At 36.2% G+C, this 17,154-nt stretch overlaps 1 protein-coding gene across 3 annotated transcripts in view; it reads left to right on the top strand.

Moving 5' to 3' along the window:
* Positions 1-17,154, top strand: part of Herc4 (HECT and RLD domain containing E3 ubiquitin ligase 4) — a 171,408-nt gene that overhangs the window by 77,896 nt on the left and 76,358 nt on the right. For all 3 annotated transcript variants that reach the window (XM_081726048.1, XM_081726055.1, XM_081726061.1), the window contains exons 12-13: positions 320-509; positions 10,437-10,546. In XM_081726048.1, coding sequence (XP_081582174.1) covers positions 320-509; positions 10,437-10,546 — 300 coding nt within the window. The remainder of the gene's footprint in view (positions 1-319; positions 510-10,436; positions 10,547-17,154) is intronic.

The raw sequence follows: 17,154 nt of genomic DNA, 5'->3' as shown, positions 1-17,154 counted from the left end.
ACTTTTTGGTCTATTTTATTGATAATAGTGATGTCGGGTCTGTTTATATGTATTATCACATCCGTTCTGCCTTTTTGTTTCTAGTAGAGTTTGTAGTTATCATTTTCAAGTACTGGGTTTGGTTGATATTTGCAGTATGACTTGGTGTCGGTGGTTAGTTCTACGTTATGTGGCTGAAACTGGTGAAGGTTTTTTGCAACAGTGTTTTATCATTTCAGATAATATGTGGGAGCCAATTCTTCTTCTTCTTCTTCTTCTTATTATTATTATTATTATTATTTTTATTACCGTGTATTTTTTGTTATTAAATTTTTTTCAGATCTCAGGTTGTGTGACACAGTATCTACTTCCGTCATTGGTACCTTCACCTCCGGATGTGGAAACGTTACGGATATACCTCACACTACCTCTATATCACGAATTTGATAATCCCAAGAATTATGCTGGGATTCAATGTCCATTCGGAAATGCTATAATAAAGTTGCAATTTGCAGCAGGACAAATAGTTGGTAAGTTTGTTTTTTTACAAGTTGTTTCTTAAATATAATTGTAAAAATTATAGGTATGTACCGATACCACTTTTTCACCGATATACGATATCGATACCGAAGAGGCCGATACCGATACTTTTGCACACATTTCTTATATATTAACAGGAATTTTCAGAATAATGAAATGATCAACATTGTAATAGGATATATTAGATATAAGACCAAAAGTTGACATACAAAGACAAAAGTAGAATTTCATATTAGGGTCCATACAAAAATATATATTTTCTCTAAACTTAATTCAGCTCACATGAAAGGAACTAAAAAGCAGCAAATACTTTCATAGTGTAAACTTAATTCTAAGAGTCAGTGATTGATATTTAGAGTGATAATGCACTTTGATAGTTACATTGTATTTACTAGGTCTCTGTTACATACAAAATGCAAACGGATACTACCGTTACAAATTTTTATTGTTTACAAAATTATGCGTGCTGAACCAAGTGTTGCTGTGTATACCATAAAAAATGAGAGGGTTATTTAAGCGAAGTCGAAAACGATAAAACTATTTACTAACTTTAGACTATTTATTTGTAACCAGTAAGTAGGCGAAAATAATGACAAATGAGCGTCTTGTGGGTTTCTTCCATAGCAATTTCTTCTGAATCTAAACCTCTGTCTCTTTTGGGATTCAAATGACGGGTCTACTATCCTCACCATGGGCACCCGAAGGGTTAGAGCAGGGTGGCACCCTCCTGACACACGAAAATGTATAACCATCACAAGGTTATAGAAGTATTTTTTGTGGACGCTCTGTATATTTTGTAAAGACAGTAATTATTTTTTCGATTTATACTTTATTCTGCGACGCAAATAAGTTCTTTCTTCGGTGGGAATTGCTTCTTTCCCACGCAATTGAACAAAGAAGTCTTTCATCGTTTTTTCATATATATATATTTAAAACATTGCTTTCTGGTGAGAACATTTCAGTGAGCAACGAAGCTTCTTTGTGTTTCTCCCTGACATATTAATATGCAAAAACTATAGGCTATGGTCATTTGGAACTGAATTAAGTGTATTCTCCAATCATTTATAGAAATACTAGCTGACCAGATGTTCGAACACCAGAGCGACGCCAGCCACATCGCTTTACCAGTTTGTTATCTAAACATTCTCACAGTCAAGTTATTGCAATGTCTCATATGTTGTGGCCAGTGGACTAAAATTATCGTCAACTCTTTCTTTATGTTCTGTTTGCATGTACATACAGGTGATTTAACCTGACTGCTTTTAAGAATGAACTGCCAACATTAATCAGTAAACCAATGCACCTCGTATCTCGAACCTCTTAAGTTCGAGGAGTGTTACTTCACGTTTCGAGGCAATAACCACGCACGTCGCGTCCGGAATCAAGTATAACGTTGTGCTAAGGGGCATAAGCTATTAGCCGGTGAAGGACGTTTTCTTACGGCTAGCCCCAATCGGTAAATCCCAGGTTCACACACCTTGTGCGTACCAGTTATAACGCGCCCTCCAACATTATCATTCCATTTTGAAAACTACTTAATTTTGCTGAAGACTCATGTCGACTCTTCAGGACTGTTTGGAACAGCAACCATATTACTTCGTGGGATTATCCCGGCGACACTTTCTCCAGTGCTAATTCCCCAAGTGCATTAATGGTGTGAGAAAAGCATATTTAGTGAAATTATTATCATAATCTTCAATTCTAATATACAAAGTGACCAAGGGCTATAATGCAGTGAGAAAGTAAAGTGTGATTTTATTAATGGAAATAATTATATATGTGCAGTGTTAAGTGTTGTGATTGTTTCTCTTCGTTATTTTTCTTTTTAATAGTATTCTAATAAATAAGTATAGTGTCATTTAATCCAGTGTTTTCGTTGTGTGTATGAGTGATGTTTGTGTGCGTTGTGGTCTGGATGACCGTCTGATCGTTCATGACATTTTCGAGACGATACATCCAAATCTCTCCGTGCCTAATGCTCATCTCGTCATTGAGACCGACGAGCAATTTGGGAACAATTCTGTAATCTCTTTTCGGAGATGTCCTTCAACATCTTACCCAGGTAAGTCGAGGCCTACGGAAAATACTCATTGGAAGACAGCGGAGGACAGACTACTGAAAGCGGTTATAAATGTATATGTAATATAGCACACCACGTATATTAAATACCAGAAGTAATATAGCAACCATGGAATGCCCCCCCCCCCCTTCTAGAAAATTTTCTTTGGGCGCACATGATCCTGACTGAGGAGCTTTGACTTTTCTTCACCACTGTTTTGGCACGGATGGACTAAAAATATCATTTGAGTACGAGAAGTGCAAATCAAAGGCGTACACGTATAAAGAAATCAATTGTACAATTGATAATAATTTAGATCAACTTTAAGTCTAAAAGAAACCGATGAAATATAAGTGTCACTGTTAATATTAAACAAATTGAAAATAGTTCGGAAAATGTATCGGTAAATATCGGTGTCCATTTGCCGATACAGATACTCTCAAAAGTAGCCGATATCACCGATACCGATATATCGGTACGTCGAAAAAAAATACATATAAAATTGTAAAAAATGCAGGCATTTATTTTTAACACAGTAGAGAAGTAATAGAGCGCTTACAGTCTGGTAATAAGGCCTGCGATTTTCTGGTATATTCTCATTTTTTCCACTCATCATCCTTCACCCTACAAATTATAGAATCATCTTTTACTTTTTCGCCTCCTTTAGTCAAGTGGTTCCCAACCTTTTAGACTGACGACACACTTTACTTAACGTTCACGACATCACGACACACTTTAATATTTTATTAATAATAATATATATTATAAAATCCTTTAAATTTCTATGAAGTATTGATGATATGTAGTACTAAGCATTGTTGCTACCACTGGAGGCCCTGACTAGTATAGTCTCTCAAAATTGATTTTAATATTTCTTCTAATTATTAAATATATAATGATTTTTAAATTATAAAATTAAATTGGGAAGCACTACTTTAGCCTACAAAGGATAGTCTGAGAATGAAATGAAAATAGGCATAGCCAGACTTCGACTAAACTGATTGCTTGCAAATTTTATATTTTTGTGTTTCTTCTGGTTCGTGAAATTCATTCATATATATATCAGGGAAGCAAGAAAGTTCGTGCGCTTTTATACTATGAAAGAAAACTGTCAATTACAGGGTTTTAACGGTTTATTTATTCTGCAAATAGCCTCAATTTGTTTCTACAACCTTCTCCCAGCGCTCTACAAGCTTGTAAAAGCCAGTTTTGTAGAATATTTGTTCCCGAGACTCGAAAAACTCAGCAACTGCATTTTTGACGTCTTCAGTCTTGAACTGCATGCCACGCATAAAGTTGTCCATGGCCAAGAATAAATGGTAATCCGAAGGGGCGACATCTGGGGAGTAGGGAGGATGAGGTAGAAGCTCCCAACCAAGTTTTGAGATTACCTCCAGCGACTGGCTTGCGGTGTGAGGGCGCGCGTTGTCCTGGTGATAGAGCACACTTCTTCTGTTCACTAGTGCTGGCTATTTCTGGGTTAGTTTGATGGCTACCGTTCTCAGTTGTGATGAGTACACATCTTTGGTAATTGTCTTACCACGTTCCAAGAATTCGTAGTGCACGATACCGTTTGTAGTCCACCAAACACAGAGCAAACCCTTGCGTTGATTGAAGTTCGGTTTTGCAATCAAAGGCTTCGGATCATTCGGTGATAGCCAATGGTATGACCGTTTTTTATTGTCATACATGACCCATTTCTCGTTACAAGTTAATATACGGTCCAAAACTGGACAGATTTTGTGTCTGGTCAACAAAGATGAACAGATATTCAGTCTCAGAGCTTGGCTCGTAGCGGTCAGCTGGTGAGAGACCTACTGACCCAGTTTCCAGGTCTTCCCCAACTGATGCAGACTTACCCGGATGGTTTCCCTGCTTACCTCGAATCGGTGAGCAAGTTCCTCACATGTTTGACTGGAATCATCTTTAATAGCGGCCTTCAGGTGGTCTATATCCACTGATTTAGGCCTCCCAGAGCGAGGCTTATATTTCAAGGTCTCATCACCATAATGTATCGTGTAAAATGGTTTCTTGTGCATTTGTTATCAACATAACTAGTTTTTCACATAAATACTTTGTTTTATACAATTCTTATTCCCAAGTACATGTTAATCAATTAAATTTTTTTATTTAATTGTTCTTCCTTGTTAATGATTTGTTTGTTACGAAATATCTGTGCATGCCACGACAACATGATACAAGTAGCATTTTGAAACAAATTTTTATTTCAAAATGCTACTTGTATCATGTTGTAATGGCATTCAGAGATATTTTGTGTTCTTATTGGGGACCATAGAAGTGCAAGACAATACTGACAGAGAACAGAGAACTATGATTCTGAGCAATAATTTACCTCTGTGTAACTACATGTCAGGCTGTAAGTCGTGGATTTATTTCGTAGGTTTATTCTATCTTTCATTCATATATATTTGGTCTAGGAATTAATTCGTGCGGTTTTTAATAAAAATTGAAGCTTTATTTCAAAAACAAAGTAAATGAATACGTTAACAAAAATATTGTCCATCGCTAGCCACTACCTTCTCCCATCTTTCAGGCAATTTACGGATTCCGTGTCGAAAGAATTTCTCATCTTTTGACGCAATCTAATCAAAGATCCATTTTTCGATATTTTCTGAAGAAGTGAACCGCTGTCCAATCAAATCGTTATTCATGCAATTGATCAAGTAGTAGTCAGACGGAGCAGTGTCTGGTGAATATCGCGGGTGGAGTAACACTTTCCATCCGACATTTTCCAAATAGGTTTTGACCGGTTTTGCGACATGTGGTCGAGCGTTATCATCTTGATAAATAAGTTTATTATGCCTGTTATTCTATTCTGGTCGTTTTCAGGCCAGAGCTTACTTCAAACGCATTAATTGTTGTCGATAGCGGTGTCCATTAATAGTTTCACCAAGTTTCAGAAGTTCATAGTACACCACACGTTTCAAATCCCACCATATATACAGCATAACCTTTGTACAATGAATATCTCGTTTCGGTTGTGAAGGACCTGGTTCACCTTGCTTCACCCAGGCCTTTTTTCGTTTAGGATTCTCGTAATGAATCCACTTCTCATCACCAGTTACAATTCGATGCAAAAATCCCTTCCTTTTCTGTCTTTGAAGCAGCAATTCGCAAACGGTTTTTCTTCTTTCAACGTCTTTCTTTTCAATTCATGTGAAACCCAATAAGACATCTTTTGAATCATTCCTATGGCTTTGAGACGTTTGGAAAATGTTGGTTGCTCAACTCCAAATGCTTCTGCAAGTTCGTCCTGCGTTTGACACGAATCCTGATCAAGCAATGCTCTCAATTCTTCATCTTCAAATTCTTTTGGCTGTCCAAATTGCTTTTGGTCTTCCAAGCTGAAATCACCACCTTTAAACCGTGCAAACCACTTCTGACACGTTCGCTCAGCTAGAGCATGGTCACCAAACACTTCCACTAAAATATGATGACTTGCGGTAGCACTTTTCTTCATGTTAAAGCAATGAAGAATAACTTCCCGCAAAAACACTTTATCAGGCACAAAATGCGCCATTTTCAGTTGAAGAAAAAATGTTGTTGTTTCCGCTTCAAGCAACTGACATATACTAAACAAGATGCTCAATGACAGTAGTTTTCAACGCATGTTTGGATCAACGAAACTATGGGACAATAAGCTAGTTACGCCATCTTTTGTAAAACCGCACGAATTAATTCCTAGACCAAATATATATATATCCCTCATTGATTAAATGAATGATTGCGATTAAGCGGACAAGAGCTGCCAATACTGATGCTCTCAACATGTATGCCTACTCTTTTAATTACTCGTCATTCTTTACTCATGTCGTACCATGCACCATTTTCTTATTTCAGTAGTAGTTTCTCGAAAGTCGTAAGTTAAGTGACGCCTACTTCCCAGACAATAAATTCATAGTCGTGTAGCCATTGAAAAGTGAAAGCCACAACGACTTTCACATGACTGATTTTGACTAATTTCTGTAAAAAAAAAAAGAATTTTTGTACTAACACAGTTCTTTTATGTTTTCAGTTAAAATATTTTTAGATATATAATTTTCATTTCTTACATTAGTAAATATCCTAGTCATTTGCTGTATTCTGTGATTAGAATATAGTTCAAATATAGTATGCAGTAGTTTGTGTAAGTTGGGAAAGTTAATTGCATCCCATGCAACAACAATAGCATCCTTCAGAAACTCGATAATTACTGTATTGTCTACGGTCAGCATACACTAGCCGAGCCAACACACCCCAGATATTCTCCACTGTATTTAGGTCTGGCGAGATTGCAGGCCAATCCATTATGGGCGTGTTTTTGCGCTGAAACCATTCTTCGTGGAATTAGCCACATGCGTAGTGTCATTATCCTGTTGAAGCATCGGGAAAGTTCCACAAATCAAAATTAGCAAAGGGAAGTAAGTTATCTTCTAGCGCCGTTTGATAGTCAGTGACCTTTCATACAACATGAAAGGAAAGCCAGATTTGTTTTGTCGTGAGCACCAAATCCACTCCAGACCATTATGCACTTATCACCTTGCTGTCGTTTGGAAAAGATTTATTCCTCTTTTCTCAAACCATGCCAGTAATATGCTCACCTATCTGGCCCGTCTAAGTTAAATTTATCTTCATCTGTACTGAAGATGAAGAGAAATGTATTTTTATTTCACTTCCCGTCTTCCTTTCAACTCACATGGTCTTTCACTCAGCTTACTCACTCTTGTGATCGCTGTGAACCGAGATTGAACTTCCTTTTCCGTGTATTGTAACACGTTGCAGTAGCTCTGTACAAGGTTGATTTGTGTTCGTGGTGGAATCACGTGACATGTATTCTACATTTTACTACCGCCACTGAGCTTACGAACTACATTTCTGACCTCGTTGTTAGTTTCTGTGGTCTTTCAGTCGACTTCTTTACACCATAATTTTTCTCAGGTTTAATTAATTATTAACCACACGTACGGCGCTCCCAAACGTTCTGGCCGACATTTCGTCAGTGTTATAAGCGATAATTTGCCCTTTTTCATAGTCATGTAGAGCACTCCTGACCCATTTTCCTACGTCAATTCTACGCCTCACACACACACACACTCAATACTGTGTCTTTAATTACACTTAACCTATTTTTCTCCTTGCGAGGGCTTGTAGCGTTAACAGCCTTCATCAATGTAAAGTAACGCTCTCCTCCGCCTCCCTATCACATGGTGATCGTATCATTTTGCAACAGCAAAATCAGGCTTTCAAGTGTTTTCTGTCCTGCCTGCTAGTTAGCAGAACATGGAATTACGTTCTCAGTTTCTTTATCCAGCGCATACTAGGTCTTAATCTTCATCATAATTCGTTGTTATTTTCCCTTCAGTGCGTTAACACCGTGGTCATATCATTTTACAACGCATCTTATTTAAATTTAACAGGTTAGTGGGATGTATATTTCTTATTTGTAGTACATTGTCCTTTCAAATCAACTTGAAAATAATAAAATACCAGATCAAAAAGTTCTTACTCCGACTATTATCTGGATGTGCAAGAAATCGGAAATGTCTTCCACTGACACTTCTTTCACCATATATCTTCTTCACACTTCTCATATCTCAGAAGTTCTTAAGAACACACTCCATGGAATTTTGCAAGTTCTGCAGCAAACCAGTTTCCTACTTCAGTAACGAACTTAACATCGGGGATGCCAAATAGGGTAAATGCGGTGGATGGGACAAAAGTAACTATTTCTGCAGAGCTGTATGCAAGTACTACTACCAACAATACATCCTTTGATAGCGGCCCATCTTTTTCTTGATAACATCATGTAACTTCAAATTCCCGCAAAGTTAAAATTTTTCGCAAAGAAGTAACACCCGTACGTACCATTTGAAACGAATTTTTAAATATAGTTAGCACTTGGGTTGAACTGGGTTTTTGTCATTTCATTTTGATCAGCAAAGCAGATCCACAAAGAGATGAAAGATATCAATGGGGATGAAAGACCATCTTGTGAGATGGTATCCAAGTGGAAACAACATTCCAAATTGGACACATAAACCACCGCAGACGCCTCTAGATCTGGAAGACCATCTTTCACTGATGAAGCCGTCTTGACGGAGAAAGTTGAGAAGGTCATAATGGAAGACAGGAGGATAACCATTGAAAGTGTTGTGTGCAATACTTATGAGTAGGTCTGCCTGGAATATCATTCACAACCAGCTGCATCTTTAGAAAGTCTCAGCACGTGGGTGCCTTGACTGCTCACACCTTTCTAGAAGATCGCAAGGACGCTGTAAGAGAAATGTAACATTGTGAGGTGGATGAAGAGGACTTTTTCGGTGAACTAGTGACAATGGGTAAAAATTGAGTTTATTTTTATGATCCAGAAACAAAGAAAATGTGGAAACAACGGAAACACCCCCTCCTCCCTGACCCTAAAAAGGTACGATGCAAAATTGTGCCGCCAGGGTGATGCTTTCCGTTTTCTGGAACTAAAGGGGTCATCATGACAGATCACCTGCCACAGATGCAAACTATTACTAGTACCTATTATTCCCATCTCCTGACTAAGTTTCGACTAAAACTGGAGAAGAAACGTCGTGAATTGACACAAAAGGGGTGCTGCTGTTCGTAGACAATGCGTCAGCTCATTCCACGTATGCATCCATGACGAATACAGTGGACATAGGATATGAAATATTGTTCCACACCCGTACTCACCGGATTTAGCACCAATTGCCTTCTTTCTCTTCCCAGAAATGAAACGTCCACTCAGAGAACGCTATTTTGACAGTTGGGATAACATCATTTCTGAGGTGGTTTCCGTGTGGTTTCAAAGTCGAACTGCAAACTTCTACAAAACGGGCTTACGGAAAATGAAGAACCACTGGCAAAGATATGTCGTTAGGCACGGTGACAACGTAGAGAAGAACTAATACCATCATGGTATCAATGTTCTACACAAAGAGGATTTCTTGTAAGTGATTGCACAAACTTTGTGATACCTCGTCATATTAACTAGTACTGTCTGAAACGGAGCGTAAATTGAATGTCAATATAGAGATTTAAAAAAAAAAAAAAAAAAAAAAAATCCAACGGACATAGGGGTAAAGTTCTTGCCATACTGAAAGGGTCTTATCCAAAATTTTAACCGATTTACACGCTTAAGTGCGAAAAAGGCAGATATATACAGGCGTAATTGCAACACATTCAGCATAGAATCAAATTATGAATTTAAGGCTCAGAGATTACTTGATTTTTCTTTTTTACGTTTTCTTTTCATATTCTCAGGTAAGAATAATGGGGTCATTCTACAAAAAATAGGTATGAGAAATAACGAAAATACATAGACTTGCAGGGAAAATAAAGTATTAACTCTGGAAATAACACACTCTTAATTGTGTATCAGTAATGAAAAGCAGATATATTCGTACAATAAACTAATTACAGAAAGGCGCTGGAAATGAACTTAAATGCCTTCGTTTGAAATTAATTCTTTTTTTTAGTTATTATATACCTTTTAATTGTTTAAATTTAACTGGTGTTTTAAACAGCTTGTTGGTAACTCGACAATGAATCAGATACAGCTTTGTGGAATATAAACAAACTGAATTTGAAATCAAAATGCACAGATGAATTGCCAAAAATCATTTAGATTTTTGCATGTTTATCTCCACAAGCACTTTATTGTTCATTACATTTATTTGTCGTAGGCTGATGATAGTATCAAATTAGAAATGTGTGTGGCCTCTTTAGAATTATTATCAAATTAGAAATGTGCATATCCTCATCGGAATTTTGGAAATTATATGTCGGTGTGGTGATTCAAACATTGCCGTTGAAAATACTTGTAATAATTAATTTTCTCTCTTTATAGGCATTTGGTGGAGCAAAACTCCAATGGAATATTTTGAAAGATTAATACGGGTTTATAAAGACATTGTGATATATTTACTCAGGTTACCTGAAGCAAATAGTCGTTTGAAGGTAAGTTCTGGTAGTGGATTAATACTTCTGTCAGTTAATGTTTCATTGTATGTCAGAGACATTCATGGATTCTTGGAGATTAAATATGAGAAATGTTTTGAGAGTCGTTGTTGAGGTAGTGTGTTCCGGTTTCTGGTGGTGTAGACTTAAGATGTTATGTATAAACAAATATAATTGACCGTTACAAATATACCGTTCCCGACTGAAATTTCAGATTTCTTGCACTAGAGTTGATACACAATTCTTCGTAGTGGGAAAGAAAACGATAAAACCAAGTAATAATAGTAGTAAAGGAAAAATAAGGGAATAGTTAATTTTCTAGAAAGTTGTGGAATGGAGAACAAACTATTCTTACTTGCATCTCCTTGCAATATAATATTAAATTGATCAAATAAAGACCGTTTTCACTGTCAAATGTCAGACTGTTCTTATGTTACTGAGCTATCAAGCTGTGTTAGTTGCATTGTACGAGAATAGTAGGACAAGCAAAACGACAACGTCGAAGCAGGAAATATGAATTATGGTAAAGGTCATGAAAGTTGAACTACCTGGCGCTATATCCCGTAAGTCTATGGCCGGCCTGATTTAACCAGAAAAATATTTTATAAATAAAAAATATTTGGTATTAATCACCAGCTTCAAAACTGAAATTATGAGCATGATCTCATGTTTGACTATGATGGGTCCGATCACTCAGTTCCCATTAACCAGTGGGGCAAAACTGCGAGTTATAGTAATAGCGTAAGATGTGAAAAAATCAAGCAATAACTGTATTACAGTGTATCAGTTACATAGATAATAAATAATTGTACATATTAAATAACTGTATGTATCACTGTATTTGTTTGACTCATCCAATTTGCTTACAGTATTTAAATAGTTATTCTTTATAGTATAGCGTTTAGTGTTATTAATAAAGCCAATCGTTTTCTTGAGAGATGTTAGAAATGTTACATACATCTGAAATAAATTTCGTGTGGGGGGGAAAATGTTATAACTTCAGACGGTTGTTTTTTGGTGATAGTTTCAGTTTACGGCCATTCCATGCAAAAGTAAACCTTGTAGTGAAATTTTCATGTTGTTGGTATTTAACTGAAAATATGCCTTAAGTTAGCGAAGAATGTGTATCATTGAGTGAAAAATAAATAAACGCAATTAAAATTTATTTTGTCCAAGTTTGGCAGTTTGAATTTACTAAACTGCCTGTGCATTGCCGGGAAATATTTCAGGCGTTTGTTGGTAACACTTATTTATCCATGTTACTGACTTTGAGAAAGCAACACTTGGAAGGAAAAAAGTCATTGTCTGTTGTGTGCATAATGCAGTGTTCGGCAGTGGATTATCACTTCTGATTCTCCTAGAAATAGCTCAGCACTTAAAAGTGTTTCGGATGTCCCGTCCGTAAGATAAAAGGTAAAGAAGTTCTTTTTATGTTCTGTAGAATAATAATAACGTTCTGAAAACGCATATGTAAAGGAAGAAATGTAATTTCAAGTTAATTTCAAAGTGTGATCAACCAGTGATTCATATTTAACAAATAAACGAATTAAGAAAATGTGTCCCGTCCGTAAGAAGTACTCGATACAGTTACTATTTGTTGTAATCACTGAAAGGGGGGCTACAATCTTCAGCAATGAAACTATACAAAAGGTTTAAGATTTCTACAGCCGTGACGACATAAGTAGGCAAGCTCCTGGAAAGCGCGATTTCAAGAGCGTTAAAACTGAGAATGGGAAAATTAAAAAACAAAAGAGACACCTTTTAATGACAGTAAATGAAACATTTACTTTGTTTCGTACAGAGTGTCCTGAAATTAAAGTAAAGAAAAGTAAGTTCTACGAATTGAGACCAACACACATTATGCTTAGTTCTAAATTGCCACATAATGTTTGTGTCTGTAAGCTTCACGCGAACTTCAATTTCATTGTGAGTGAACTGGTCAAGGCAATACATGGTTTTCCTAAAACCGCCAAAGATCTTAAAGGCCTTTGCTGTGATGTGACCAACGAAAATTGCATGACTGGAAACTGCCAGCTTTGTACAACAGATCTTTCAGCTTTCGTTGGTAGTGATTGTGATTTAAGTGAAGAAATTTTTTGGAAGCAGTGGATTGATGTGAACGGACACCCAACTCGTTGTACTGTCCATGGGACTGTTCCAGATGCAGTAAATGTGATACGAGAAAGCTTGTTAAAATTTAAGACTCACTGCTTTGTTAAGATGACCCAAGAATCTTACTTTCAAATGAAAAAAGACAACTTGAAGTGTGGTGAAGTTGTTCTGCAAGTAGATTTTGCAGAAAATTATTCCTATGTGGCACAAAACGAAATACAGGGTGCACACTGGAAACAAACTCAAGTCACTATTTTTCCTGGTGTGGCCTGGATGAAGAATTCAAAGCAGTGCTATGCGATTGTTAGTAACATTACGAGCCATATGATTGTTTTCTCAGATGGCTGTGCTAAGGAGTTCAAAAATAAATTTACCCACGCAAACATGTGTATGATAAAAAATGACTTTGGGGTGACTGGTGAGTGGAACTTTTTTGCAACTTCTCACGTGAAAGGAGCCGTGGATGGTGTAGGAGGCACACTCAAGAGAATTGTGTGGCAAAGGGTTAAGTCTCGACAGATGGAGGTTTCTACAGCAAGGGAATTTTTCAAATGCTGCACTGAGTTTCAAATGAGAAAAAGTAAGCCCGACGGAATTCAGTTATTCTTCGTTGGTGAAGAAATTGTGAGTGAACACAGGGATATTCTCGAGAAAAGGTGGACCCGCGTTTGTTCTATGCCGCAAGTTCAGTCTCGACATTATTTTCGCCCTGTTCATGAGCGTCAATTGAAACCGGAAGAACTGTTCAATCTGAGACAAGTTGTTACGAAGTGTGGAAGCACGCTGAGCTAGAATCGTCATATTTAGATCCAAGTGAAGAAATTGAAGACCGTCCGAAAGGAGCGCGAGTGAAATTCAGTGATATTTACTCGGATTCCGGCTAATAATATGATAACCCCCAATAAGTTAAGCAGAGTGACAATAAAAGTAGCCAAATTGGTTAAAGTGTTCGAAGAAATTAAACACACACAAACAATTGTTGTCACTTAAGGTGGTGGTGAGAAGAATGATGATATTGAATTTTTGTACGTGCTAAACATTTTAAAATGTGAATTCAACTGTTTACATCCAAGTGAAAAAATCTGTGAAGTTACAAATCTCATCCAATCTCCTTGTCTTAATATCGTGTAGTTGTGTTAATTTTTAAAAGAGTTCAAGTGCATAATTCCTTTCTGTTTCTCGAATCTGTAAACATTACGTCTGGTTTTAGTTCTTTTGTGGGTAATAACTCAGTTCAGACAGTAAAGAGTGTTCCAAGAAGCCCTTTTTAGCAATTATTTTTTTGTCCCGTCCGTAAGATAATTCTTGGTCCCGTCCGTAAGATTACTGACTCTTTTTTTATTGAGTAAAATATAAATTTTCTCAGATGAAATGTGAGGCAACATGTAGGTAAATAGTTTAAACCCAACAGGAAAAAAAATAAGCTTGCTAAAATTTTGCAATTCGCAGAAAATGACGCTCAAGTTGACGTCTACAACAACATGTGTCCAAAAAATGTCCCGTCCGTAAGTTTAGTTACTGATCATCATAAAGACGGTAAAATCGGTTTCTGTTATTAAAAAATAGGGTTAGATAAAAAGGGCCCAGCTACCAATCTTAAGATATATACACAATCCTGTATATTTTTTAGAATTTTGTTTTTTTGATACAATCGTGAGCTAAAATGTCCCGTCCGTAAGAATGGAATGGCCGTTTACCGAAAGTGATAACATGTATTTTCAATATCTTAACATAAGCAAATGATAAAAGAAAGAGAGAGAGAAGGAAGAAACTATACGCGATTCATTCAGCTTTTGGTAGCTATGTGTATATGCATTCACCAAGTGAACTTCTAATAGCTTGGTCTCTAGTTCGATCTCCGGCCAAGTAAGTTTGTGTGGATAACATCATGTCCGTGGTTTTTTCGGGGTACTTCCGTTTCCTTCTATTAGCGTTGTAAATAAAAAAAGTTTGTATTTTTTCAGAAACATACTTTTTTTTTTTTTAGAAAAGCACATTGCCTCTCGTTTTTTTCTATTATTTTTTCAAATAGTTATTTGTAATGTTTCTAACATCTATTTAAGTAAGAGGTACTTTATGTAGGTAATTACAATAAAATGCAACATAGATTAAACGCTAGATACTGTTAGGATACAAATATTATTTTACAATATGTATGAGTAGCATACCTACTAATAATCTGGGTTTGAGCAGTGTTTCATCAATATCAACCAAGAAATAAAAGTAGAAATGAAAATTTGTTTTCACGTGAAAGCAGGCCTTTAAAAAGTACAAAAATAATTTCACGTGCAGTATAAAATGCAAATAACTTGTCTAAAGGTAAACTCTAAAAATACTAATTTGCCTACTAGCATTTTTCTAAATTCCACACATAAATCTGTCGACTAGATATATGATCTGTACAATTTTTGTACACACAAGATATGAATATAGGATGACGTAATTTAAAGCAATATTTCTCAGCAACATTATTGGAATTAAGATGTAAAAAGGAGAAAGTTTTTTTCTTATAAGGTTACTGTTTACAACAAGACTCATCATCATCATCATCATAGGTATTCTGCCATTACTGACAGGTCACTTGCCGCAACTGAAAAGCTTCCATTCTCCACGGTCTTCCACTAACCTCTTCGTCTTCACGTACGACTTTCCTGCCACCATACCCTCTGAAACGTCCCTCATGATCCAATTCCTTAGCCAATGTCCCAATCAATTTCTCTTCCTCTTCTTAATAATATCTAAAAATGTTATTTTCTCTCCCACCATTTCTAACACTTCATGCGTTTTCCGCTCGACCCAGCTATTGTCTTTTTCTTCGCCACACCCACACTTCGAACGCTTCCGGTCGTTTTACATCATTTTTGCGTAATGTCCATGTTTGTGACCCATACAGTACAATTACTCCAAACGAAGCATTTTATAAATCTTTTTCTCAACCCTTTATTCAAGATCCTACAAAATATAATTTTCTTCCTCCTAAAGGCTTCTTTCGCCATTCCTATCCTTGTTTTTATTTCATGTTCATATATCATCACCGATAATACTACAGAAGTATCGAAAACTAGTCATCTATTCTATTTTCTCTCCTCCTACTTCTATATTTGACACCGACCCCTTTATTCCAATCACCATGACTTTAGTCTTTCTAACATTTTATTAATTTTTCCTTCAGATTCTGCAACAAGCACCCAATTTTGTACAACTCTAAATATTATCAAAAAACGGCATCTGTTACTTTTGAAATTGCTACTTAAATAATCTATCAGGTTGAGGAGATAAAATATTTTGAAGTAGCTACTTTTAACAAAGGGTATGGTTTTATAAACATACAAATATCGTCAAAGCAATTTTGTTAAGCTGTTTTCATCAGTTTTACAAAAATCGTGTGAAGACACTTCAAGCGTGTCGCTTGAAGTGTCGTGTAGCGTAAATTGCGAAATGTCTGTAACGTCACTTTCAGTTTCAAAACATTCGTCGATTTCTTTCGCTATAAATGTTATTGATGTGCTGATGAGTGATGTGGTGAAAGTTGCAGATGTTCCGGGGATATTCGAACCAAAAGAGGCAATCTTACTCTTACGTCCAAATTAAGGTTGTGATTGATATGAATATATCATTTGTTAATCTATTTAGTCTACACGAATGTACTGCGGCATAGGTACTGAACGACCTCTCACATGCTGCTACTGTAGGAGGCAATGTCAGATATCGAACAGCAATAACAGCTCAACAGAAAATTTCGGTACTTTCCCTTGCTTGTGTAAGAGAGACAGGTACGGGACCAGGACGGGAGAATGAGACAACAACCCGAGTTACTAGTAATAATAATAATAAAAAAGTATTCAGATGTACAATAATCACACCATTTTGCTCGTAAAGGTACAAAGAAAGAAAGGATTCGTAAGTTAACGAGGCCTTCGACTCGAGTTTTGCTGATTATTTCTCTTATTTGCAACATAAATGAATAAATAATAGTTGCCAAAAAAAAAAAACTAATTTGAAAAAATGAAAAAGAGGGTTTTTTTAAATTTAAAAACTTCACATTATATATATATATATATATATATATATATATTTACAACACACCATTGATTCTTCCATCGCCATTACTTGCCTTAATCATCCGTTTTCCTTAGCTTAAGGAAAATAGTCGTTGGACGTTAAACTGAAAGATTTCATTTTTAATAGCTTGCATAAATAATAGGATCTGCTATCTGTAATCATTTATATTCAAAATCTGTCACTTTAAATTGCATGAAATAAGGGTAACTGAACTAGGTGTAACATATTTGGAAATAACTTAATTTTAAAGATAGAAGTTTAAAGTTTCAATAATTACTTCTTAACTGGTAACCATTTTCCTGCAAATCTATTTGAAAATTTGCAGATAATTCCGAATTATATTTTAAAAGATTAATCTAATAACAAACCCTTATTTCCTTATTCGGGATGCTGGTGTGGGCTCGCTTAGGCTTTGTTACCCCATCCCCCCAAGG

The sequence above is a fragment of the Thermobia domestica genome, chromosome 1 (assembly GCF_964235325.1).
Source record: "Thermobia domestica chromosome 1, izTheDome1.hap1.1, whole genome shotgun sequence".
NCBI lineage: Eukaryota > Metazoa > Arthropoda > Insecta > Zygentoma > Lepismatidae > Thermobia > Thermobia domestica.
Note: the sequence above shows the minus strand (reverse complement) of the source record. Positions and strands in the feature narration are given on the sequence as shown.